Here is a 25,617-nt window from a genome sequence, read left to right as displayed (position 1 = left end):
AAGGACAATCTGATAGGGATGTATAAGGTAAAGGAAGCCATAGGCACGCCATCTGATGATGCAACTGGGGAGGTACCCAGTGGATATATCTGGCAGTGAAGCAAAAACCCAAAAGTACTGTGTACACTGAAGTGAAGTATGATATTAATTCACCTTTTACAGACATCCTTAAATAAAATAACTTTTTGCCAGCTGCTTCTCGATAGATGGAGAGTTCTCTTGTGGAACTTGCTGTCCTAGGGTGCGATGCAGGTATATAAAGAGATATCATCGATGTATAAAAAGATAGGGCAGTCATCTGCAGGATCTTAAGCAGGAGCTGGGCTGATATGCCTAAACCATATCTGCTGGGACCATGTGATGGAGGGATAAGCTGCAGTGTGAGAAAGTAGCTCCTTCTCCGTACTATTCTGCTGCTCCCAGACTCTTTTTAGCACCATGGCTTCAATTCAGTACATCGCTGTATTCACCTCTTTGTTGAGGTACAGATGATACATGTTTGCTGTGAGGTGTAGTGCGGAGTTCCATTCTCTGGTACTACAGGTTTCAAATCTTGCCTTTTAATGCAGACACTTTGCTTGGTCCCGGCTCAATTCCTGCTTGTACACAGACTGCATGGAGATTGGGCTGGCTAATTATTCCATTTATTTGCAGGTTCAGCGTTGAATACTCTGTGAGCTCTTAGTTTGGTTCACTGTGAAATTTGGGTATTGAAAGTGTAAGGTGTGAACCAAGAAGAACCTCTGATCCTTCGAATAATAGCAGTTGGACACCTCGGGGGTATGTGCTGTGGTCTGCAGCTACACTTCCTGTTTGGTTGGTGTCCGTTCCTTTCTGTACACCCACAGCCTTGGAAAAGTATGTGTTATCCTGATTTTAGTACCTTAATCGTATCTGCCTGGGTTTGTGAATGGGATGCTGTTGAGGTATAGGTTGAAAAGTTCTTGGTTTGCTGGTATGGGTGGGCTGGTCATGCGACGGGTGCTCTTCAGCAATCTCCCATCTCTTCTGGACCAGGCTGGAGCCCTCTTAGTTCAGCTGACAGAAGGGTGAGATCTAGGCTCAGCTGGTGAAGTGAAGCTTTTACAGTGCTGGGGAAGGAGAGCTAATATCTGCTCATCTTATTTTTAAAGCATGTGTTGCTGCTTAGTTTAGTCCTGACCTGCATACAGTAGAGGGCAAAGAGTTTAGGTTGGCACATATCCACTGCTGTTCTCCTGCCAACTTTTGGAGGTCAGAATATTCAGGAATCAGATTTGGGTTGTATCACAAGGGTATTAATAATTCCTTGTTGTCTCCATCAACCTACTCATGTTGAAATGTAAAATTGTATATGTAGTATGCAGTGTAAAGGTCAGAGCAGTATTTATTTTTCTGCAATTAGTTTTGACTTTACATCTTCTTTTATTTATTTAAATCATTTATTTATAATTTTTCATTTTACAAGGGTCACTTGCAAACAGTAATACAGAGATGACTGCACATTAATACAAGATAAGAAGAAAACAATCCCAACTAGATATGTGGATTATATACAATCTTTCTCTTTCTTATACCACAAAGTGAAGAAAAATAGGGAGAGTGAAATAAGACAAGGAGATCAATTAAACAGTAAACAGAAAAAAAACGTGGTATTAACCTGATTATCCCCAGATATTACTCGTCTAAGTCATTATTCCACATTGATCATCTGATTGGCTTCTTCAAGGCCAATATGGTGTATAGTCAATTCATTTCATTGAGAACATACTTATTGTCCAGCTTTAAGTTAGAAATAATACATCTGATTACATTCTCTCACTTTTAAAAACTAGAAATTATTAACAATACATAAACTTTACATCTTTTTAATTGTAAACATGTTTATTCCATTTTAACCAAATTTACACATCATATGCAAAAAGAATGAACATTTCAGAGTACCTACTCCTGAAAACGTCTTTCCCCAACCCTCACCTTCCAAGCCCCCTCCAAGCCCCTCAATACACCTATAACCATCTCTTTAAACCTTTTTATTGAAAAATATGAGATAAAACAACAAATGGTACGCGGCCTCCTTTACAAACACATTAAATTTCCGTGCTCTCCCAGGTAAGCCCTCACCCTGTCTAAGAAACCCCTCCCAACAAAGTAGAGGCCGACCTAAACTGGGCTTCTCGGTTTCATCCAAACCAGCGACCAAAATTTGCTGTTTAGCTTTGTCTGAAACAGAACCCCCCCCCCCCCCCCCGGTGATTACTCTCAGCAGCCCCACCCCTGTCATGATTACTCTTGCTGCTACAGCCCACCCCCTCCTCCCCATGATCAGTCTTATGCCACCCTCTTTCTCCCACTATCTGGGGCCTATCTTTTAACCTCTTGGTGGCCTAGTGAGTCTTCAGAGCAAGAGTGATCCCCAGTTGCTCTTGCCCCCACGGGTTCCACAGCCAAAATGGCTGTCAGGATTTCCCTCGGCAGCCTTGCCAGACTGCTGGGGTATGTCTCAGTGGTCATTCTGAGATTGGAAATGGCATAATCAGGAGCAATTGGAGATTGTATAGCTCCAGAGCAGCATTAAACTTACTTAGAAACCAACAGCAGCTAAAGACCATATGGGTTATCCAATCTGCCCATCTACACAAACTATTTTTTCCTCTCTCTCAGGCATTCTCTATGTTGGTCACTCCTGCTGAGCATGAAAAGGCCACCATATCTGTTTCCCTGAAAGCCACTTTGATTCTTTCAGTACCCTAAAAAGAGAAGCTCCATAGGACTCTTAACACACATTTATTTTTAAGAGCTCTTTCTAGGTTCTTGAAGACATTATTACTGCACAAAACCGTTGAAACCTTCTGCTCAGAGTGCAGCAGCGGCTAAGAAAACAAAATCCTAGAAATTATTAAAGGAATGGAAAACAAAAATGAGAATGTTATAATGGCTTGGTATCATTCCGTGGCATGACCGCAGCTCAAATACTGTTTTCAATTCTGGTCACCACAACTCAAAAAAGATATAGAAGAATTAGAAAAGGTACAGGGAAGGGTGATATGATAAAGGGGATGGGACAACTTCCTATGAGGAAAGGCTAAAATGACTAGGGCTCTTCAGCTTGGGGAAGAGAACGCTGAGGGGAGATTTGATAGAGGTCTATAAAATACTGAGTGGAGTGGAACAGGTAGATGTGAATTGCTTGTTTACCCTTTCCAGGACTAGGGGGCACGCAATGAAACTACTAAGTAGTAAATTTAAAACAAACCGGAGAAAATATGTATTCACTCAACATGTACTTAACTCTGGAATTCGGTGTCAGAGAATGTGGTAAAAGCAGTTAGCTTAGCAGGGTTTTAAAAAGGTTTGGATAATTTCCTAAAAGAAAAGTCCACTCTCTGTGGGGACGGGTGAATCATGGAGTGCCACAGGGATCTGTACTGGGACCGGTGCTGTTTAACATATTTATAAATGATCTGGAAAACAACTACAAGTGAGGTGATTAAATTTGCAGATGAGACAAAATTATTAAACGTTGTCAAAACACGTGGGTTATGAAAGCTTTCAGGAAGACCTTAGGAAACTGGAAAACTGGGCATCCAAATAGCAGATGAAATTTAGTGTGTACAAATGAAGAGTGATGCACATTGGGAAAAATTATCCATATCAGTTACCTGATGCTAGGGTCCACCTTAGGAGTCAGCACTCAAGAAAAATATCTAGGTGTCATTGTAGACAATATGCTGAAATCTTCTGCTCATTGTACGGCAGTGGCTAAAAAAGGAAACAGGATGCTAGGAATTATTAGGAAAGGGATGCAAAATAAGACCAAGAATATTATAATACCTCTGTATCGTTCCATGGTGCGACCTCACCTTGAGTATTGCGTTCAGTTCTGGTTGCCATATCTGAAAAAGCGATATAGCGGCATTAGAAAAGATTCAGAGAAAAGCGACCAAAACGGTAAAGGGGATGGAACTCCTCCCATATGAGGAAAGGCTAAAGAGGTTAGGGCTGTCTAACTTTGAAAAGAGACGGCTGAGGGGGGATATGATTGAGGTCTATAAAATCCTGAGTGGTGTAGAACGAGTAGAAGTGAATCGATTTTTGCATTCTTGCAAAAAGTACAAAGACCAGGGGACACTCTACTACTACTACTACTACTACTATTTAGCATTTCTATAGCGCTACAAGGCGTACGCAGCGCTGCACAAACATAGAAGAAAGACAGTCCCTGCTCAAAGAGCTTACAAGCTTACTCGATGAAATTACATGGAAATAGTTTTAAAACAAATAAGAAGAAATATTTTTTTCACTCAAAGAATAATTAAGCTCTGGAACTCTTTGCTTGGAGGATGTGGTAACAGCGGTTAGTGTACCTGGGTTTAAAAAAAAAAAGGTTTGGACAAGTTTCTGGAAGAAAAGTCCATGGTCTTGTTATTGAAATGGACATGGGGGAAGCCACTGCTTGCCCTGGGATTGGTAGCGTTGCTACTAATTGGGTTTCTGCCAGGTACTTGTGACCTGGATTGGCCACTTTTGGTCTCACTCAGTATGGCTGTTCTTTCGTTCTTATGGGCTCGCAGCCGAGAAAAATCCAGAGTCACCCCTTCACATCAGATCCTTCATATTTCCACTTCGTTGTTAGATAATCGGATTTAACTCAACAAAGTGGGCAGCACCAAGGAGGAAGCTTGTAGAATATTATTTTGTAGTGTTGTATTTGGTCATTGGTCAGAGGTAAATTGGGGGGTGAGATATGTGTGTGCATGGTTCAAGTTACATGGATTAACCACGTGTAGGGTTACCATATTTTGTCCTCTGAAAAAGAGGACACATGCCCCGCCCCCTGCCCCCACCATGCCCCTGCCCCGCCCCCTGTCCCATCCACACCACGCCCCCTGCCACGCCCACACATATCCTTTTCGGATCCTCTCCCCACCCTTTCTCGCTCTCACCCTGCCCCCTGTCACATATTCCCCTCCCCTGCCCCCCCCCATCACCTCCCCTCCCCCTTACTACTACCCCTTGTCACATATTCCCCTAAATTCAACCAGTGGGCCATACATTGACCACCAGAAATGTATCACTCAGCCCCCTTGTGCACTTCACCTTAGATCATCAAAGCCAAGTTGTGGGTCCTCTATGCCTGCTATCACTTCACTCTTCAGCACACTTTTCTGTATCTGTGCTGAATAGTAAATTAGCTGTGTTACCAAGGCTTTCTGCAGGGTTAGTTTGTGCATGAAACCCCTTTCCGCATTATGTACCCAAGTTGTGCTAACCCTGTGGTAAAGCCTGAGCACACCTTATTGATTTGGCCCCTTAAATTGTAAGCCCTGGAAGGACAGGAAAATACCTCCCTGTATCTGATTGTAAGTCACTCACAAGTTCCAAAGGAGTGAACTAAATTTAAAACCTCGTCCTTTCCACAAAGCTGAATGACACACCTGCTACTTAACTGAAAACACTGACTACAGGGAATTATTATTGCTGGAAGTGTGTTAGGCAGCCTTATAGAGCTCAAGCTTAAAAAAAAATGTAATGGCTGATTTCTGAGACATTTTTTCCTGTTTCAACTTCTCTGCTAGAGTTTTTTTTAAATAAATAATTGGCTCCCATTTCGTTTCTATTTGCTATATGGTTATTAAACTTCAAGCAAGTAGTTTTAGTTTTGTTCCCAGAGCAAACAGTAAGCTTAATTAATTTTCTCATGAAATTAGTTCTATTTCACAGTATAGAAGTGCTGCTTTTCTTCATCAGAGCTCTACAGCCCAGACGATGTAGTCCTCTTTCTCTGTGAAAATAAATTTCATGAGCCTTAGCTTTTTTTTGTCTGCAGACACGCAGCCTTTCTACTGCAAGTTTGTCATGTACTGCTTGTGAGTTTCTGATTCAGAAACAATGGGACCTGAAACAAACTCAGAAACTGGAAAGTCAATCCCAAAGTTTCTCTGCACAGTGTTTTTCACTTTATCTCCACCTAGAATGAAAAATAACTCATCTCTTTAATCATTGATGAATCACAGGAATCCAGATTGCAAAAAGATTTAGCAGTTTACTTAGAGTTTGTGAATTTAGGAGTCATACTGCCACTATATATGATTCTTCTTAACTCATCTGCTGATCAGCAGCAGGCTGCACTGAGCAGGCAGGCTAATGACAAACGCTGCCTCCCCCCAGTCCCAGGAGGAGTTAAACAGCTGAGCTGGCTGCAGCTGGTCTTCAGTTCAGTACTTCGGGCTTCTAATCTGCTATTTATTTGGCAGCCAACGTCCAACAACAGCCGGCTTCGGGCTTCACTTTGACTTTCTTTGCAGCCACAAACACAGGCTTAGGAGTGACTCGAGGCACGTCAGAAATACAAATACCGTCCCCTCACCTCCCCACTGAACTGTCATCTCTGTCTCTCTCTCTCTCCCCCCCCCCCGGAATTCCCCAGTGCAGCATGTCTCCTCCCTTCAACATTCCTAGAACTGCCCTGCTACCACCCAATCCTACCTTTAAGCAAGCAAGCTCATGTCTGAGATCGCCAGCCAGCCAGCCGCCCTACTAATTTCCTACTCCAGCACCGTCCGATCGTCCCCCCCAGCCAGAAACAGGAAGTTAAAAGTCAGAGGAACCTGAACGAACGTCAGAGCGGGGGGGGGGGGGGGGAGTGGAGGAGGCTGGAGAAGCAAAGCTGTGTTGGTGACTCAGAGTCGCTAGCAACCTGAAAAGCAAGTTGGGAAGTGTTTGCGTGTCTGCTTCTTCCGGTTTGTATTCTCACACAGTGATAGAGGGAAGGGGAGGGGAGACGCACGGCGCTGCTCGCCTGCACATTTGTCCATAAATCCGGACAAACGTGCGTGCAGGCAAAACCCGGAGGCAAAAAAGAGGACATGTCCGGGGAAATCCGGACGAATGGTAACCCTAACCACGTGCTTTGTTTCATTTCTCACAAAGAGTGTTCTGCTAGTCCTGATGTAATTCAGTGTGGCACAGACGAAGGCTTTGGAGACAGAAGTAAGAAATTGTTTCTGAAATTTGAAATCTTTGCTGCCTTTTCATTTCCTTTTTACTGTAGTGCTGGCTATCAAATTCATGGAAATCCCACACACGCCTCCTCTTCCCTCCCCTCATAATGGCTGCCGAGTTAAGTGGGAATGATTTTGTCTTGTATTTTTCAGTTCTGCATCGCTACAGACACATTTTGGGCTTATGGCAGCCAGATATTGGACCGTATGGAGGCCTGCTGAATGTTGTGGTAAGTTTAAGCTATCCTCCTCAAACTTGACAGCATATTTGGCCTAGTTTGCTGTGTTTCCACCACTTGAAAATCCATGTAACTTGTTTGGTTCCTAGCCAGCTTGCTGGAAGACCTCCAGCGAAGTTACACAGGGGAAGGTGCTGAAGAGAACCTGCTCTTTAGTGTCCATACTTAATGCTTAAATTTGGAAACTCTCAGCCTTGCATGTGAATGGAATGACTTTACCTTATATTCTGTAGGTGGACGGCTTGTTTATCATTGGCTGGATGTACCTGCCCCCTCATGACCCCCACGTGGATGAGCCAATGAGGCTTAAACCCCTCTTCAGGATTCACTTAATGGAAAGGAAGGCGGCAACAGTAGAGTGTATGTATGGGCACAAGGGCCCCCACAACGGGCATATCCAGGTAAGCCTCAGTCCCTGTATTAGCCAAGGGCTTTACACCATTTGTGAGACACCGAGCATATGCTTCCGAGTTTTGGCCACTGCTTGTTTAAATCAAGAGAGTGATTGTTCACTTGTTCAGGTACAAACACCTTATACGTAGGGAGAGTAATTGTCACAGTCCTCCGCTCCCTGTTCATTTTTACAAATGAAAATGGAGATATAAGAAACTGTTCAGCACATATAGGAGTGTTTTGGGATATTTTATTTTCATTGACTTTTTGTTAATAAAAGACTAGTCAGTCTAGAAGCTGAGGCAGGTGTACTGCCTGGCGTGGCTGAAAGAAAATATTGATTCAAAGAGATCACCCTCCTCTTGGACAATTGCATTGCCCTCCCATGTTATGGGGTAGCAGTGCATTCTCCGAGGACGAGCAGGCCATATTCTCACATATGAGTCATTTCATCCACGTCACCCGGTGCGGAGCTACTAATCTTTAAGAGCATGCACAGCATCTGTGCCTTCCTGCGTGCTTGCGAGAGCGCTGGACCATCGGTCTGTTCTCACCCCCAGAGAGCAGAGAACGCGATTGTCCTGCGCTCTTCACAGTGTCTGGTATGTGAGCGTAGTTTTTGGGGTTTTTTTGTGACTTCCCTCTGGGGCTTTTTGCCCTGACTTTTTGTTCTTCGGAAAAGTTCCTCTCCCTTCCCATGTAGTTTTAGTTTATTTTTACCCACTTTTAAGTTTCCTTTATTTTTGGTGTGCTCAGTAGGCCTTTGGCCTGAGCTCCATTCGGGCATTTTTCCTTCAATATTTCTGGTGTATGTGCCTCTTTTTTTTAGTCACCATCAAGCCGTTTGATTTGGCCATGGCTGTTTTCCATTGCATGTCATTGAAGGTTCCCAGTGGCTTTAAGCTCTGTAGCTGATGCAATAGGACCATCTCTGGCAAAGACACTCATTCTTGGTGTCTTCAGTGTTTGTGGCCTGAACACACTCCTTCCAGTTGTGTTCTTCTCTTCATATGAAAAGAAAAGAACCCAGCTGGTCAGAGAGGCTCAAAGGGAAAAGATCTTTGGAGTCCGGTCTGAAATGCATCAGCGTTGGGAGTTGCATTGTGTTCGTTGGTCCGTTTGGCTGAGGGCCCTGTCTCAGACACTGGGAGTGAACGTGCATTGAGTGGTCTCCATCTGCCTCAATGTTGGCCACTGTGCAGGGCCCTTGGGATTGGTCACAACTGGACTGAACACCGAGGCGACGTGGGGATTTGATGTCCTTGTTGTCACCGAAGAGCTTTGATGACCGACACCAGGCGAAGGCCAAGAAGCATTGGCATAGATCCCCCCCACTCGACGCACCGTGCTGGGAATTCTGGGGCACTGAGGGATTCGGTCCTCAAGAAGCGCTGGCAATGAGAGGAGTGCTACCCCTCCGTACAAGAGGTGCCAATGCGCTGGCCTCCAGTCAGCCAGGACCAGTTTTGACTCCGGCAGTTCAGTAGTCTGTCTCTGATGGTATTTCTTAATCAGCGTATCTGGGCCATGCTCCCTGAGCTCTTGGTGGGATTTTTACAGCAGTGTGCATCAGCATCTGGGGTGCATGCACCAGCTGTGCCTCTTGCTGCTGCCATGCAAGGCCCTCAGTCTGCAGTGAGGTCTCTGACACCGGTGTCACCAGCCACGGTGTTGGCACCCCCTCGATGTCAGTGGAGGAAACTTTGCCGGAATCGAGGATGGAGCTGACACCTCAGTGCCCTTCTCGAGGACATGGCTCCTCTGTTTTGAGGCAAGCTTGGTCTTGGCCCTCCCATGAGGAATTTTTTTGCCAACACTGATGAGGAGAGCTCATGTGTGATGAGGATCCACGGTACTTCTCAAATGAGTCCTATGGTATCCCATCTGACCCCTCCCCTCCAGAGGACAGGAGGAAGTCTCCACCTGAGTGCCTTTCCTTCCCAGGTTTTGTTAAGGAAATGGTGGCTCCTATTCCCATCTGTTTGGAAATGGAAGACAAGCCCAGGGCTGAGATGTTTGAGGTCCTAGACTATGAATCTCCTCCTAGAGAGGCTGTGACGGTCCCTCTTCACCGGATCCTAAAATATGTTCAGGTGAAGAACTGGGAGTCCCCTCTGTTGGTCCCTTGCCCAAGAAGATACACTTTGCACCTGGTCCAGAGTTCCCCAGGGTTTGACAAGCCTCAGTTGCGTCGTCATTCCTTGGTGGTGAAATCTGAGCTCAAAAGAGCCAGGAGTTCTAGGGACTATGCTTCGGCGCTCCCTGGCAGAGAAGCTAGAATCCTGGATACCTTTGGGCAGAAGATGTATCCGACCTGTATGCTCATCTCCTGTACTCAATCTTACCAGCTCTACATGAGCCTTTACTTGCAGAACTTGGTGTGCAGTATGTCTGATTTGGCGGATTCTCTCCCACAGGAGCAGGCCAAATCTCTTTGCCAGTTGGTCAAGTAGCAGAAGGTCTGTATAGAGTTACATAAGTACATAAATATTGACATACTGGGACAGACGAAAGTTCCATCAAGCCTTCCAACAGTGGCCAATCCAGGTCACAAATACCTGGCAAGATCCCAAAAAAGTACAAAACATTTTATACTGCTTATCCCAGAAATTGTGGATTTTCTCCAAGTCCAATTTAATAATGGTCTATGGACTTTTCCTTTAGGAAGCTGTCCAAATCTTTTTTAAACTCTGCTAAGCTAACCATCTGTACCACATTCTCTGGCAACATATTCCAGAGTTTAATTACACGACACATTGAGTGAAGAAAAATTTTCTCCGATTCGTTTTAAATTTACTACATTGTAGCTTCATCACATGCCCCCTAGTCCTAGGCATTCTCACATACCCTCCCACCTCCCCTTGGTGTTGTCTTCTTTTTGTAGTATGCTATAGTATTGTGTTGATGGTCCTGCACTCTCATGGTGGGTGGGAAGGCACTCGTGCATGTGTGGTGGGTATGCTGCGCGTGCTCTTAAAGCTTTAGTAGCTTGTTTAAGCTCCGCACCAGGCAACACGGATGACATACCCACACATGAGAACGAATGGTCTGCTGTCCCATACTGGGACAGACTGAAGGTCCATCAAGCCCAGCATCCTGTTTCCAACAGTGGCCAATCCAGATTACAAGTACCTGGCAAGATACCAAAATAGTACAATGCATTTTATGCCACTTATCCTAGAAATAAACAGTGAATTTTCCTCAGGTCCATCTTAATAATGGCTAATGAACTTTTCTTTTAGGAGTCTATCCAAACCTTTTTAAACTCTGCTAAGCTAACAGCTTTTACTACATTCTCTGGTAATGAATTCCAGAGTTTAATTACACATTGAGTGAAGAAATATTTTTTCTGATTCGTTTTAAATTTACTACTTTGTAGCTTCATTGTGTGCCCCCTAGTCCTAGTATTTTTGGAAATAGTAAACAAACGATTCATGTCTATCCGTTCCACTCCACTCGTTGTTTTATATACCTGAATCATATCTCCCCTCAGCCATATTTTCTCCAAGCTGAAGAGTCCTAGCCGCTTTAGCCTTTCCTCATAGGTAAATCATTCCATCCCCTTTATCATTTTTGTCGTCCTTCTCTGTACCTTTTCTAATTCCACTATGATTCAGTGACCAGAATTGCACACAGTATTTGAGGTGCAGTCGCACCATTGAGCGATACAAAGGCATCATGACATCCTCATTTTTGTTTACCATTCCTTTCCTAATATCTAACCTTCTATGATGACACGTAGATCCCTTTCCTGGTTGGCGACGCGTAGTATGGAACCTTGCATTACATAGCTATAGTTCGGATTCCTCTTTCCCACATGCATCACTTTGCACTTGCTCACATTAAACATCATCTGCCATTTGGATGCCCAGTCTGCTGGTCTCGTAAGGTCGTCTTGTAATTTTTCACAGTCCTCTTGCGATTTAATAACTTTGTGTCGTCGTCAAATGTAATTACCTCACTAGTTACTCCCATCTTTAGATCGTTTATAAATATGTTAAAAAGCAGCGGTCTCAGCACAGACCCCTGGGGAACCCCACTATCTACCCTTCTCCATTGAGAATACTGACCGTTTAACCCTACTCTCTGCTTTCTATCTTTTAGCCAGTTTTTAATTTACAATAGAGCATTATCTCCTATCCTATGACTCTCCAATTTCCTCTGGAGTCTTTCATGAGGTACTTTGTCAGATGCCATTTGAAAATCCAGATATACAATATCAACTAGCTCACCTTTATCCACATGTTTGTTCTTCCCTTCAAAGAAATGTAATAGATTAGTGAGGCAAGATTTCTCTTCACTAAATTCATATTGACTTTGACTCATTAATCCATTCTTTTGAATATACTTTGTAATTTTTTTCTTTATAATAGTCTCTACCATTTTGCCCGACACCGATGTCAGGCTCACCGGTTATAATTTCCCGGATCACCTCTGGAGCCTTTTTTAAAAATCAGCGATACATTTGCCACCCTCCAATCTTCTAGTTCCATGCGTGATTTTTAAGATAAATTACATATTACTAACATTTGTTCTGCAAGTTCATTTTTCAACTGTATCAGTACCCTGGGATGAATACCATGTAATGTTCAATGGAGATTTTATGCCTGAGATAAATGCTTAATAACAGTGTTTACAACCAGAGACCTAGTGTCCCTGGTTTCTGAGGGCTTTTCTCCGAACAGTATTTGAGCTACTTTGAACGTTTTGAGCTTGAGCACTTTTTTGCATGAATACCATGTGGTCCAGGTGATTTGCTTCTCTTCAGTTTGTCAGATTGCACCATTACATCTTCTAGGTTTATAGAGATTTCATTCAGTTTCTCTGACTCAACTTTGAATACCATTTTTGATCCCTCTACATCTCGCTGGGTCCGTGGCAGCACCAGTGCAGGTGTTTCAGTGTTGGCTGCAGAGACTTTGAGCCTTTGCACTCTAGCTGCTGCTTTCCCCCAATTCATACTTTTTGTTTCCAGAGGAGATGGGGCCTGGTAGACTCTGCGGCTGCTGCTGAAGTGCTTGCATTACTGCTGCTGTGGCACAGTGGCAGCTGGAGGTAGGGAGAGAGGGTGGGAAAAGGAGAAGGAAGATTTTATTTTATTTTTGTTACATTTGTACCCCGCGCTTTCCCACTCATGGCAGGCTCAATGCGGCTTACATGGGGCAATGGAGGGTTAAGTGACTTACCCAAAATGTTGCAATACCTTGATGGGACAGCAGGGGGATGGGGGTGCATAAAGCCAAGGGTGGACTGTGTAGTGGGCCAGAAATGGCCCATATGTTTGATATTCCCGCCTTACACATGTTTTTGTCACTTTTGAACTTTAAATTTGTCTTCGTCAGTTTGTTGAACTGATCTGCATTAGTCATCTTTACATCTTTTCAGGCTGTTTCTTATGAGGAAGAAACATGATTGATTTTGCCTTCTCAGTTTTCAGGAGCAAGTCAGTTGCTACAGGATCTGTCTTGAGCACAGACGAAGTGTCTAGTAGGGACAGTCACGTTGTTTGCTACAGGTGTCTAGAACCAAGGCCATGATGCTTCTGGCTTTAACACTGTCTTTAGCTAATACTGCTTGTACGTCTGGGTGGGAGGTAGTTTATAACAGGTCACCTCTTTGTAAAGACCAAGTAGGTGTCCCACTTCAAGCATATTTTATAAAGAAACAAGCGCTTATGTGTTTTTATGAAATACTATGGTCAAAGCAGCAGAAATTGTGCCTAGGTTGCAGCTGCAAGCATTTTAAGCCTGCTCAGGAGCAGGCCTAAGTGATCGCAGAAAATATTTGCTCATTTTATGTTTAAACGATTTTTATTGAATTTTTGAATATATCAATCAGATACAAAATCTTCTGGTTACTAACATAACACCTTACAGATGAATAACGTACAACTAGTCAATAGACAAACTGTAATACAATTTAAGCTACCCTCCCAATCTACCCTTACAGTGACAATATCATTCCCAAGAATACAATTCAAGTTTTAAACATAGAATTATCTATAATGACTTTTGCTCATTTTATAAAATACATTAATTGCAACTTTGAGATCTGCCCAATCCTGTTCCTGAACACACCTACCCCAGAGTGCATAAAAATGCATACTATCTTGTCTCTGTGCATTTTTGTTAACCCTCTAGGGCAGTGGTTCCCAAACCTGGTCCTAGAGGCACCCCAGCCAGTCAGGTTTTCAGGATATCCACCATGAATATTCATGAGAGAGATTTGCAAGCACTGCCTGCACCGCATGTAAATCTATCTCATAAATATTCATTGTGGATATCCTGAAAACCTGACTGACTGGGGTGCCTCCAGGATCAGGGTTGGAAACCACTGCGCTAGGGTAAATTTATAAAAGCCCTCTTATGCACATGAAAAATCCTCTATAAATTATCCTCTTAATATGGCCCTTCTGACTCTTCCTCCCTCTGTGCCTAGCATCTGCCTCTCTTCCATTCCACAGCTCCGAGTCTAAGTGCAGCTGATGCTCCTTCTGTTGCTCCACTAACCATTTCAACTTATTCAATCTGATCTTCTCACTGCCATTTGCTAGAATACAAAATAAAAAAAGAAACTGCCTGCCGTCCTGACCTGCCGCCACCACCACCATCATTGCTGGCAAACATGAGCTTGTTAACAACTCAGGGAAGGTGCTAAACGTACTGTTGTGCGCCACAGGTAGTGCCTCTGGCAAGTTTTTTTAACAAGCTCGCGTTGCAGACACAAAACAGCGGCAGTGACAAGCTCTAATGCCTTTCTCTGTTTTGAGACACCTACAGACTGGGTGAGGAGATTGTCAGGCCAGTAAAAGCCCATGGACTATAAAGGCCATTTCCATTATGCAGCTTCACACTATTTCAGAGTCACTTAGAACCAGAGGCTGAAAAGTGTGTCCATCCACCTGCTGGAAGTATAAAATACTGAGGAGCTGGACTGGATGCCGATATGTCTCAGCTCAGTTTTCAGTTCTCTAGCTCCACCTGCTGGTTGATGGACACAGTTATTCCACAGGTTCTGGAATAGTGGGAAGGACTAAAGGAAAGAAAACGATCAGGTAAGACCTCATTTTTCCTTTACTGTCCTTCAAGGCCAACCATGGAATTGTCCTTGGGAAAATGTTGAGGTGGTGGTGGACAGGAGACTTTCCAAAGCGTTCTTTCAATATGCCAGGCACATCGGGGCCCTGGTGCCGAGCACTTTCATTCCCCTTTAGCTCAAGTAATCTTCCTCTCAGAATCTCCCCTTTGGCTTCAAGCTTGTTTGTGCTCACACAGGTCTTGAGCTCTGAATCTTTCTTGGCACAGTGCACACTGAGTCAAACCAGTTTGGAAGAAGCTTTTCACCAGTCGTAGTCCCTCCTTCCTTCCTCTTTTTGGAGTTGTCTCCTCCTTCATTCCCCCAATGACATACTAGGCAAAGGGAAGCTGTGGGGTTGCTACAATGCATAGCAGCTATGTGTGAGCAGAGAAAGCTCTGGAAGAATTTATCCAGCACATAAACGCATGTGTAATTGGTGAACTGTTACCTTCAGAGAACAACTGTTGTAGGTAAGTTTGCTGTTTTGATCTTTCACTTCAATTTTTTTCTGGCTTCACACTGTAAAATTCCTTCTGTTTTTTTTCTCCAATACTTGTAGATTGTGAAGAAAGATGAGTTTTCTACCAAGTGCAATCAGACAGACTATCATCGGATGTCGGGCGGAAGGCAAGAGGTTAGTGGGAACTTGGCTTTGGGCTTTGGGACAGAATGTAAGAGAATCACAGAGCAGCTGACGACCTTTTTAACTAAAGAAATAAACCAATATTCCCCAAACTGAAAACATTTAATTATGTATTAGCACTGTGCCACTTGCCCTGCTGCCCACCATTATATCTGTGAGGCTGTCATATGAGTGATGTAGACTTAAGACGTTTGTGCACTTATAACTGCCATTTTAAACTAGTCAAGAACTTTGTACCTTGAGGGATGCTGGTGCTCAGTGCCACATCTTGTGGGGCACCTGCCTTCGTTGTCTCTTTGTATTCAAAGTATTGAGGAAAACACAACTGACTGTTTCATACCAAGCCATACAAAACTACATCTTGCAAACCTCTGTAACGGCTCCATTGCAATACAGAAGAAATGTAAGTGTATTGGAGGGGCATAAACGAACGGGGGCGCCCAAGTTTTCCTGAGGACGTCCTTGCAGGATGTCCCAGCGAAGGGACGCCCAAATCTCGACATTTAGGTCGTCCTTAGAGATGGTCGTCCCCGATTTTTGGCGATAATGGAAACCGAGGACGCCCATCTCAGAAACGACCAAATCCAAGCCGTTTGGTTGTGGGAGGAGCCAGCATTCGTAGTGCACTGGTCCCCCTCACATGCCAGGACACCAACCGGGCACCCTAGGGGGCACTACAGTGGACTTCACAAATTGCTCCCAGGTGCATAGCTCCCTTACCTTGGGTGCTGAGCCCCCCAAAACCCACTCCCCACAACTGTGCAACACTACCATAGCCCTAAGGGGTGAAGGGGGGCACCTACATGTGGGTACAGTGGGTTTCGGGTGGGTTTTGAAAGGCTCACATTTACCACCACAAGTGTTAACAGGTTGGGGGGGGGCTGGGTCCGCCTGCCTGAAGTGCACTGCACCCACTAAAACTGCTCCATGGATCTGCATACTGCTGTCATGGACCTGAGTATGACATCTGAGGCTGGTATAGAGGCTGGCAATCAATATTTTGAAAGATATTTTTTGAGGGTGGGAGGGGGTTAGTGACCACTCGGGGAGTAAGGGGAGGTCATCCCCAATTCCCTCCGGTGGTCATCTGATCAGTTTGGGCACCTTTTTGAGGCTTGGTCGCAAGAAAAACATTTGAAGCCGCTGGGTGTCTTTGATGACATGGAAGAAAAAACGGCTTCGGCGAAATCAAATGACGCGATTGTGCCAAAAAAGAAAAAGCAAAAAAAGGTGGGAAAATGTGGGGTACAAATGTAACAAATAAATATAAAACTATCCACAATTCTGGATTTTCATACCAAAATACAACCAGATGGAACTCTTTGCCCAAAGAAGTCTGTCAAACTGAAGACTATCTCGTATTTTGTAAACTATTAAAAACTCACTTAAGATCGGCCTCTACCAATAGAAATAACCCTCTAACTAAACTTGCAATAACTCTGTCCATATCCACTTTCTATCTTATGTATTACAAACATGTTATATGGTCAGGATTTCGTGTTATGCTGTTATTAGTAATTGTAGACCTCAATCATATCTCCCCTCATCCGTCTCTTATCCAAGCTGAAGAGCCCTAACCTATTTAGCTGTTCCTCATACGAGAGGCGTTCCATCCCCTTTATCATTTTGGTCGCTGTTCTTTGAACCTTTTCTAATTCCACTATACCTTTTTTTGAGATACGGTGACCAGAACTAAATGCAATACTCAATGTGCGGTCGCACCATGGAGCGATACAGAGGCATTATAGTATCTTCAGTCTTGTTCATCATCCCTTTCCTAATAATGCCTAGCATTGTGTTTGCTTTTTTGGCCACCGCCACACACTGAGCAGAAGATTTCAGTGTATTAATGGAGTTAAACACTTTAGTTAACATGGGTGCTAAATGTTTTCTATAGCATTTATAAAACTAGCCTTACTATGAAAGGTATTAATCCGCAAACAAACCTTTTCCGGAGATGGGAAGGCGGTAGAATGGAGGACATGAAATGAGATTGAAGGGGGGCAGACTCAAGAAAAAAGTCAGGAAGTATTTTTTCACGGAGAGAGTGTGGTGGATACTTGGAATGCCCTCCCGCCGGAGGTGGTGGAGATGAAAACGGTAACGGAATTCAAACATGCTTGGGATAAACATAAAGGAATCCTGTTTGGAAGGAAGGGATCCTCAGGAGCTTAGCGGAGGTTGGATGGCAGAGGCGGGGCTGGTGGTTGGGAGGCGGGGTTAGTGCTGGGCAGACTTATACGGTCTGTGCCCTGAAAAAGACAGATAGAAATCAAGGTAAGGTATACACAAAAAGTAGCACATATGAGTTATCTTGTTGGGCAGACTGGATGGACCGTGCAGGTCTTTTTTCTGCCGTCATCTACTATGTTACTGTGTATACCCATCCATGCCCAGTGGTGTACCCTGGGGCAGGTTCTTAATGGCCCATAGCGTTTCCTTTAAAGCTATATTATTAAAAAACTGACCAATAGTCATTCTAGAGACTGCTGATTATGGAGTATAGCGTTCAGTATAAAAGTGCACAAATTCACACTATATCACCTCCATTCTTGTGGTGGGTGTTTCCCTCCTGGTGTGTTATAGTAAGGGTTTTTTCAGTTGATAAGCTAAAAGGTGGCTGACCTGTTACCAAACTCTGTATCCCCTCACTCACCTCTGCTAATTCCTAAGCCTGTAGTTGCAGGAGCGGTGAGGTTGGACTAGCAGTAAATGTGTAGCCCAAAGGTTTACCTGAGGTTTGGGGCTGGGCAGCAGGGAGGGCCTACGTGGCCTGAATCAGCAGGAGCAGTAGCCGTGGCAGTTACAGCATGGGCCCAAACCAGGAGTGGTAGGAGCAGTAATAGGGAGACAAGTGGCAAACGGGGGGTGCTAGGAATAGCAGTAGATTAGAGAAGAGACACATGAGGGGTGCTGGGGAAGAAAGAGATGGGTTGGGGGGGGGGCAGGGGTGCCTGGGACAACGGTGCATGGCTTCTGACTTGGTGCTGGTGGTGGTGGTGGGGGTTCCTGGGAAGTACATATATTCTGCTTCAGAGAGAGCACAACTTCAACTTGAAGTTGGTTAGCTTGAACAGAGGATAGATTCCTGTGGGGAGGGTGGCTGTGTCGCATTGTACCCAATGTCAGTGTCCTGTGTATGGGCCCTTGTAATGAAGCACTACCTTTATCTCTCTGTTTCCATAGGAGTTTCGGACGTGGTTGAGGGAGGAGTGGGGCCGGACCTTGGAGGATATCTTCCATGAACACATGCAGGAGCTCATCCTAATGAAGTTCATATACACCAGCCAATATGAGTAAGTGATCGTCCTCCCTGGCTGAGTCTCTGCTCGCACTGTGAAAAAACAGTCAGTTAAAATAAAGACATTTAAAAATACATTGGTGTAACAGCATTTGGAGAGAGCATCACAGACCCCTGTCTTGGCAGCAGTTATAAATTTATAAGCTCCTTTTGAAAGCAAAATTTCATAGATCAGGTTAGATTTTTAGATTTACGGTAATTACTTGGTTCTCGCCTTTTCAAATCCAAGCTCATGAAGAGTTACAGCTCAGGGACTGTCGTTCTTTCTCTGCCACAGAGAGATTAGGGTCTACAGTAAGTGTCATACTTCAGGTAAAGCAGGGTGAAGTGATTTATCCAAGATCACCAAGAGCATCCATGGGAGAAGCAGGTTTGAACTTTGGAAACTCATTTTTCATCGCTCAGCTATATCCTGCTGGCATGTAAAATACAGACATAAATGTCAGACAGTGATCCTGCCTCTAATCGTGCATCCTGCCAAAAAATGTGTGAAACTGTGTGGAAAGGAATAGCTTGGAAACCAAAAACAATCAAAAATATGTCTTTATATAAGCAGCAAAAATGGCACATAATGAAATACAAGAAAGAAAAAATAAAACGCTAGAAAATAGAAACCTGATTCATCCGCATTTTAAGCAGAGGGACAGCCTAATGATTAGAGCAGCAGGCTGAAAACCAGAGAATTCAGGGTTCAAATCCAACTACAGCTCCTTGTGATCTTGAGAAAGTGACAAACTTTCACAGCCTCAGGTACAGACTTAGACTGTAAGCCCTCTGGGAACAGGGAACTAATTACCTCGTGTACCTGAATATAACTCACCTTGAACTGCTACTGAAAAAGGTGAGCCAAATCCAAAATTGCTCCTTTCGTCCTTGGTTGGGTCTAGGGGAGATTAAACGTGTCTAATGCCTGAAAGGCTCCGCTTAACACAAGAATATCTCTACTTCAGGAAGCAGGTGAAAGCTTGGCTCTTCAACCAGGCCTTTAATGGAAGAAATAACTAATATGTTAGTCTCACTCACACACACAAGGAGTGACTGGGGCTGCACATACTGCAGCAGGACATGTTTATCCACTCCTGCCCTTGCTGAGATAATATTTAACCATTTCTCTGACCTCTTGTGCAACTTTCTTTAAATCAGTCACAATACTTTCCAGCTCTTCTTACTCCGTTCACTATCAATTAAAATGTCCTATTACGTATCTTGTTGACGTTGCAAGTAGTATGCCATGCCATATTTTGTATTGTTTGAATGCTTTTACTGCTGTAATTGCCTATTGCTCATGTTTGATCTATTCAGCACAATGTCGGGAGAGAGGGGGTGTTGCAGGGGCGTATCTGCGTGGGGCCACAGGGCCCTGGACCCCCCTACCGCCGTTAACCCTCCCCCGCCTACCGCCAACCCTTTCCCCGCCTACCGCCGTCACCTACCCCGAGGTCCGCTCCTGCCGGTTTTTTAAACTATTACTTCAGCTGGCGGGGGACCCCAACCCCCGCCCGCCCAGCCGAGGTCTTCTTTAACTTCATCTTCATCCTCGTGCTGTTAAAGCTGCATGATGCATCCTTCCAGTTGGACGGAGTTTGACGTCGCAGCACGTTGTACGGACGTCAACGTGCTGCAACGTCAAACTCTGTCCAACTGGAAGGATGCATCATGCAGCTTTAACAGCACGAGGATGAAGATGAAGTTAAAGAAGACCTCGGCTGGGCTTCAGCTGAAGTAATAGTTTAAAAAACCGGCAGGAGCGGACCTCGGGGTAGGTGACGGCGGTAGGCGGGGAAAGGGTTGGCGGTAGGCGGGGGAGGGTTAACGGCGGTAGGGGGGGAGGGTTGACGACGACAGCGGCAGGGGGGGGGGGTTATAATGTGCCCCCTCACTCTAGCCCCTGCCCCCCCTACCGCCGAATCTCAGATACGCCCCTGGGGTGTTCTCAGATTTATTGCCGAGATAAATTCATTGCTTGTCCCTATGCTTCCGAGGACCAGCTTTTTGTAACACATTGCTCTTATGTGCACATTTCAAATGCTTACTGTACCAAAGACCATAGGTGTAATGACACAGCTTCTGTCCTCCTAGCCTGAAAATCTGTTGTCTTTACATGTAGCACTACAAATGAAACGTCTGTTTTTGCAGCAACTGCCTGACATATCGGCGCATCTATCACCCTCCTTGCAGCTCGGAGGACCTGCTGCAGGCAGGTCTCTTCAAAGGCACGTACGGAAGCCACGGCCTAGAGATCATCATGCTCAGCTTCCACGGGACTAGTGCCAAAGGGACAAAGCTAACTGTGAGCACCTCTTATCTCTGTTTGCTTAGATAGAGAGCCACGGGTTCTGTTTACAATTGAACTCTTAACTACTGTTGAAGGCTACGCATGGGCCAGGGCCCTCCAGTCATCACAGCAATGTCTTCTATCAGTACCTACCTTCCGTCAAGTATACCTGGACATTAACAGAACCTCATGTTTGATTGTAGTCGCCCCCATCCTTTAGAATAGTCTCCCTCTGTATCTCAGGCTTGAAACATCTTTTGAAAAATATAGATGTCAGCTAAAAGCATACTTTTCCCAGAACTGACTCTGAAGACTGTCCCACCTCTTAGCTGTGCTTCTTTTGGTAGGAATACCTGACGAATAAGAGTGTTTTCTCCTGCTTGTATGCTGCTGCTTTGCCCCCCCCCCCCCCCCCCCCCAAAAAAAAAATGTCTCCCACATTTTAAACTTGTATTTTTCCCTTCCCCCTTTTCTGTGTGTGGTGTTCGTCATTCACCGTTAAATATTATACCACGAGGTTTCATGTTCCCACCCCCCACAATTTTATTTTATATTTGCTTAGATTTTTGCTGTATTTGTGGCATTTCAAATAAACTGAACTTGAATTTGAGATGGGAGCTGATTCTTGCAGATTTTTTTTTTTCTTGAAAGGGAGACCCCAACGTGCCAGCTGGGCAACAGACCATGGATGTGGACCTTACCCGCCGGGTCCAGCTGCCAGACCTGGAACGCCTGCGTAATTTTGAGGTGTTGTCCCGCATCATCCTAGAGATCCAGGAGCAGGTGCACCGGGAGCAGCAGCAGGATGAGCTGGGAGAGGTGGATGGAGTGCGGCAGGACATGAGGAATCCTCCGAAATTAGAGGCTGCGAGTGAGGAAGAAGAGGGGGAATCGGCAGAGGGCGAGTCGGGAGGATCTGCAACAGGACAACCCTTTGAGCTGCCCATGGGGGTGATGGCAAGAAACGAAGAATATCCCCGAACCTGCAAAATGTGGTGAGAAGCCCAGCATGTGTGACGGTCACTGACCTTGGCAGTAGAGTAACTGTTAATTTGCCACGTGTCACTGTTTTCATTGTTACTGGGCATCAGATATGCTTATTTTACATTGGTAGGGAAGATGCTTATTTCTTATCGATCCTGTTCTAGGTATCACGGAGTCTGGGTTAGTGCTTGTAGAATGTTGGTTATAGATAATCTCCTATATAATAATTTGTCAATCTGCGTCCCTGGCTGGCTGGGTTCGTAACCATATGCAAATGAGCTACTACGTAATCGGCTCGCCTCCCCTTCCCTCTCAGTGTCCCGCCCTCGTGGAAAGAGGAAATTATGTCAGAGGAGGGCGAGACACTGAGAAGGAAGGGAAAGCTAGAGGCGAGCCGAGCTGAAGCTGCCGCTTTCAGTGATGCCACTGCGACTTAAGGTAAAATACAAGTTTTAAAGGAAGGGCAGCAGGAAGGAAAGGAGGGCTGTTGTGGGAGAAGAGGGTGGGCAGGTGAGGGCTGGGTTTGAACTGGAACTCAGGTGCTTAAAGGGGGGGGGGCAGGTGGGGGCTGGAGTGAGTCACTGAACATGGAAGGGAGGGGAGAATCGCTGGACATGGAGGGGAGGGCAGGGGAGAGAGGAGAAATCGCTTAGATGATAGCCTTCCTAGGGCCTGTTTCATTTTTGGAGAAACGGGCGTTTTTTGCTTGTTTGAAATAAAATACATGCTTGGAATGTTGACTATTGCCCCAAAGTGTGAAGGCTGCTAGGGGAGACTTCCTCCATTTGAGAAATCTCCCATAGAAATTCCTCTTCCCTCTGTCTGCTTGCACACCTTCCAGGCTCTGATGCAGATCCATTGGTTCCAGCCTCATCTATTTAGGGATCGACAGGAGCCATAGGATCCTGTCCTCCTCACTAACTCTAGAATTTTCTTTGAGGAAGAAGCTCGAGTAGACCAGGCAGCTTTGCATCCTTGATATTCGCTAGCCTTAACTGCCTCACTAAATATGGCAATCGCTGTTTAGGTATCTGAACAAGTTATCCTGATATCTGTAAGTAGATTTTCAGCAACACCATTCATTTAATTGGGACAGCTGAATAAGGATATAACTGGATAGCTGATTATCAAGCTGTCTGGCTAAGCATTCACTGTACTATATGAAAACAAAGAAAAAAGGAACAAAAATGTGTGGTTAACTTCAAATGAAGCACAAAAATAGTTTTGAATATGGACCTCATCTCTGTATTGCAGGTTTTTCCATTTAATTCCTTTTATATATGACTAGCAGAAGGTTCAGGGCATTGTCTTCTATTATAAGTCTCCTGACTTTTATGAGATTGATAATTAGTTTTCCCTCTCTCCCCTTTGCTGATTAATACATCATAAATTATTCTTCACTACTAATGATGATCTTTTCCACCCTCCCCCCCATTGTCTTCCTTCCAGTTTTTACGGAACAGGGCTCATAGCGGGACATGGGTTCACCAGTCCTGAGCGGACACCAGGTGTGTTTATCCTGTTTGATGAGGATCGATTTGGATTCATCTGGTTGGAGTTGAAATCCTTTAGCCTGTACAGCAGAATCAGGGACACTTTCCAGAATGCTGAAGCCCCTTCCAGGGAGGCCTTTGATGACATGCTAAAGAGCATGCAGTCATGGACGACCTGATAGATATGCGGAAGCCAGCAAGGGTAATAAGCAAAACTGGGGAGAGATATCCAATAGCCATACACTAAGGTGGATCATCATGCTGCTGAGGAGAATGGGGAGAATCCCAGCTTGCAACCTGTAGACAGAAGCATGAAATCGGGTCATATGTGTTTGCTTTTAAAAGGAATATGAATCAAGACAAATTTCTTTGAAATAATTTTATACATAGTATGTAATAATATATAACATATAAATATATATATATGTATAATGTGTATATTAGATGACCTGCTGATACGGATAAAACTGAGCATGTTGCCGTTCAAAGAATGTATCTGGGCGCTGAGGTCCATGAGGAATGGCCGGGGAGCCCCAGCAGTCGTGTGCCCAGGGATAAGGAGCTTTCTTCAGGGAAATTCATACCTTCAATCCTCAAATACTTCAATCTCATGACCACCTGCTGTTGAATGAAGGCGTTGCCGGATGTAGAAATGTGATGTTTGCTTTCAGTTCTGCCTGTTTGGGCTTGTGCTGACTTACTGTGACCTGGAATGTCTGTAGCCCCCTCAGGCATTTCTTTTTGACTAGCATTTTGCCTGGGTTTGTACCTTTTTAAAGGCGATATTGGCTGAACAGCCTTCTAAGTGGATTTTGTGAGTGAGCTGGAAAAAGTTTCCTAGTTTTACTGACAGCTTCCACTTGACTTTAGCAGCTCCAGAATGCTCCCCACCTAGTGGCACTATGATAGCAACTGCTGTTACCTACACTTTTATTTAGTGCTACGAGGTGTGTACAGAGCTGTAGAGATACACGCCAGAGAGCGTAGCTGGCAGTAAGGTTGCTCGGATTTTGCCCTTTCACTAATGGCAGGAAACACGTAAGAACGGGTTGCACTGGGTAGAAATACACAAAATTCAGAAATGGCTTTATTTTTTACGGCTGCTGCAATTATTTGAGGTGTTCTGTTCTGTTCGCTTCTCCAGATGCCACAGCTGTTTTGCTTGCATTAGGTACTCCTGCTGGAATTCTATGCCAAAAAAATTAAAACGCTGCGCAAAAAAATGTCTGACATCTTTGCAGCCCCTTCCCTTCCACTGCCAGCATCCATTTTTTTATAACCCCCTTCCATCCACAGCATCCCTTTTGTGAACAGCCACCCACAGCATGCCCCCCCCTTTTTTTTTTCAGCTGCACCCTCCCTCCCCCCTCTCTTTTTTTTTAACAGCCCTCTCGACACCCCTGCACTCACCTGAGGTAGGAGCTGCAGCAGGAGTACTCTTTGGGGGCAGGAAAGAACCCCCCTCTTTCCTGCGCCGCTCCCTTACTGGTGCTGTGCTTTTTCAAACGGCCACCGAGACTTCAAGCGGTAATCTCGTGAGACTATCGCTTGAAGTCTCGGCAGCCATTTTGAAAAAGCGCGGCACCAGTAAGGGAGAGGTGGCAGCCGGGGCAGGAAAGAGTGGTGTTCTTTCCTGCCCCCCCCCCCCCCCCAAGACACCACTGGTCAGTTGAGTGGGCAGGAGGGTCAGCTGAGCAAGTAGAGAGTCAGTATTCTGCGCAGAAATTATGGGGAATTATACGCAAATTCTGTACTTCGCAGTCGCATAGAATTCTGGCAGGAGTAAATAAGGTATAGTCAGAAAGCAGCCCAGAGACAGGTGCTGTTTTGATTGGTCTCGGCCACGGGGGAGGGGGGACAAGAAACAGAATTCCTAAAACTACACATTTTATTTTATGGTGCAAGAAGTTATTCAGACTGATGTGGGGGAATATCTGTGCCTGATCTGCAGAGATATATTCTTGTATATAAATATTTGCTCATCTCTGAATTTCTCAGAAAAAAGGCCTTTCTGAATTGTGTTCCAAGCCTGATTCACTGCTCAGGGACAAAGTCATAAATGTTAGCGTGGAGCTTCTAAAATCTGTCCTGGGGACCCTACAGCGAACAGGCTATTCACAGTGAGGGCCCTGTTTACTAAGGTGTCCTAGCGTTTTTAGCACACTAAGAATTAGCGCAGGCTAACTGTGTAGATGCCCATAGGAATATTATGGGCATGGTTAGCACACG

The 25,617-nt window shown here is 44.8% G+C and overlaps 1 protein-coding gene across 4 annotated transcripts in view; it reads left to right on the top strand.

Annotated features, from left to right (window-relative positions):
* FBXO31 (F-box protein 31) overlaps positions 1 to 24,728 on the top strand; it is an 86,242-nt gene extending 61,514 nt beyond the window's left edge. For 3 of the 4 annotated variants that reach the window (XM_030204561.1, XM_030204559.1, XM_030204558.1), the window contains 7 exons: positions 7,137 to 7,213; positions 7,456 to 7,623; positions 15,252 to 15,326; positions 18,522 to 18,631; positions 20,773 to 20,926; positions 21,563 to 21,906; positions 23,345 to 24,728. In XM_030204561.1, coding sequence (XP_030060421.1) covers positions 7,137 to 7,213; positions 7,456 to 7,623; positions 15,252 to 15,326; positions 18,522 to 18,631; positions 20,773 to 20,926; positions 21,563 to 21,906; positions 23,345 to 23,567 — 1,151 coding nt within the window. In that variant the 3' untranslated portion in view covers positions 23,568 to 24,728. Of the gene's footprint in view, positions 1 to 6,650; positions 6,973 to 7,136; positions 7,214 to 7,455; positions 7,624 to 15,251; positions 15,327 to 18,521; positions 18,632 to 20,772; positions 20,927 to 21,562; positions 21,907 to 23,344 lie in introns of those variants that run through there. The other variant, XM_030204560.1, reaches the window with a different exon arrangement.
* The last annotated feature ends 889 nt before the right edge of the window (positions 24,729 to 25,617 follow it).

This window comes from Microcaecilia unicolor, chromosome 5, assembly GCF_901765095.1.
Source record: "Microcaecilia unicolor chromosome 5, aMicUni1.1, whole genome shotgun sequence".
In the NCBI taxonomy this organism is placed as follows: Eukaryota; Metazoa; Chordata; class Amphibia; order Gymnophiona; family Siphonopidae; genus Microcaecilia; species Microcaecilia unicolor.
Note: the sequence above shows the minus strand (reverse complement) of the source record. Positions and strands in the feature narration are given on the sequence as shown.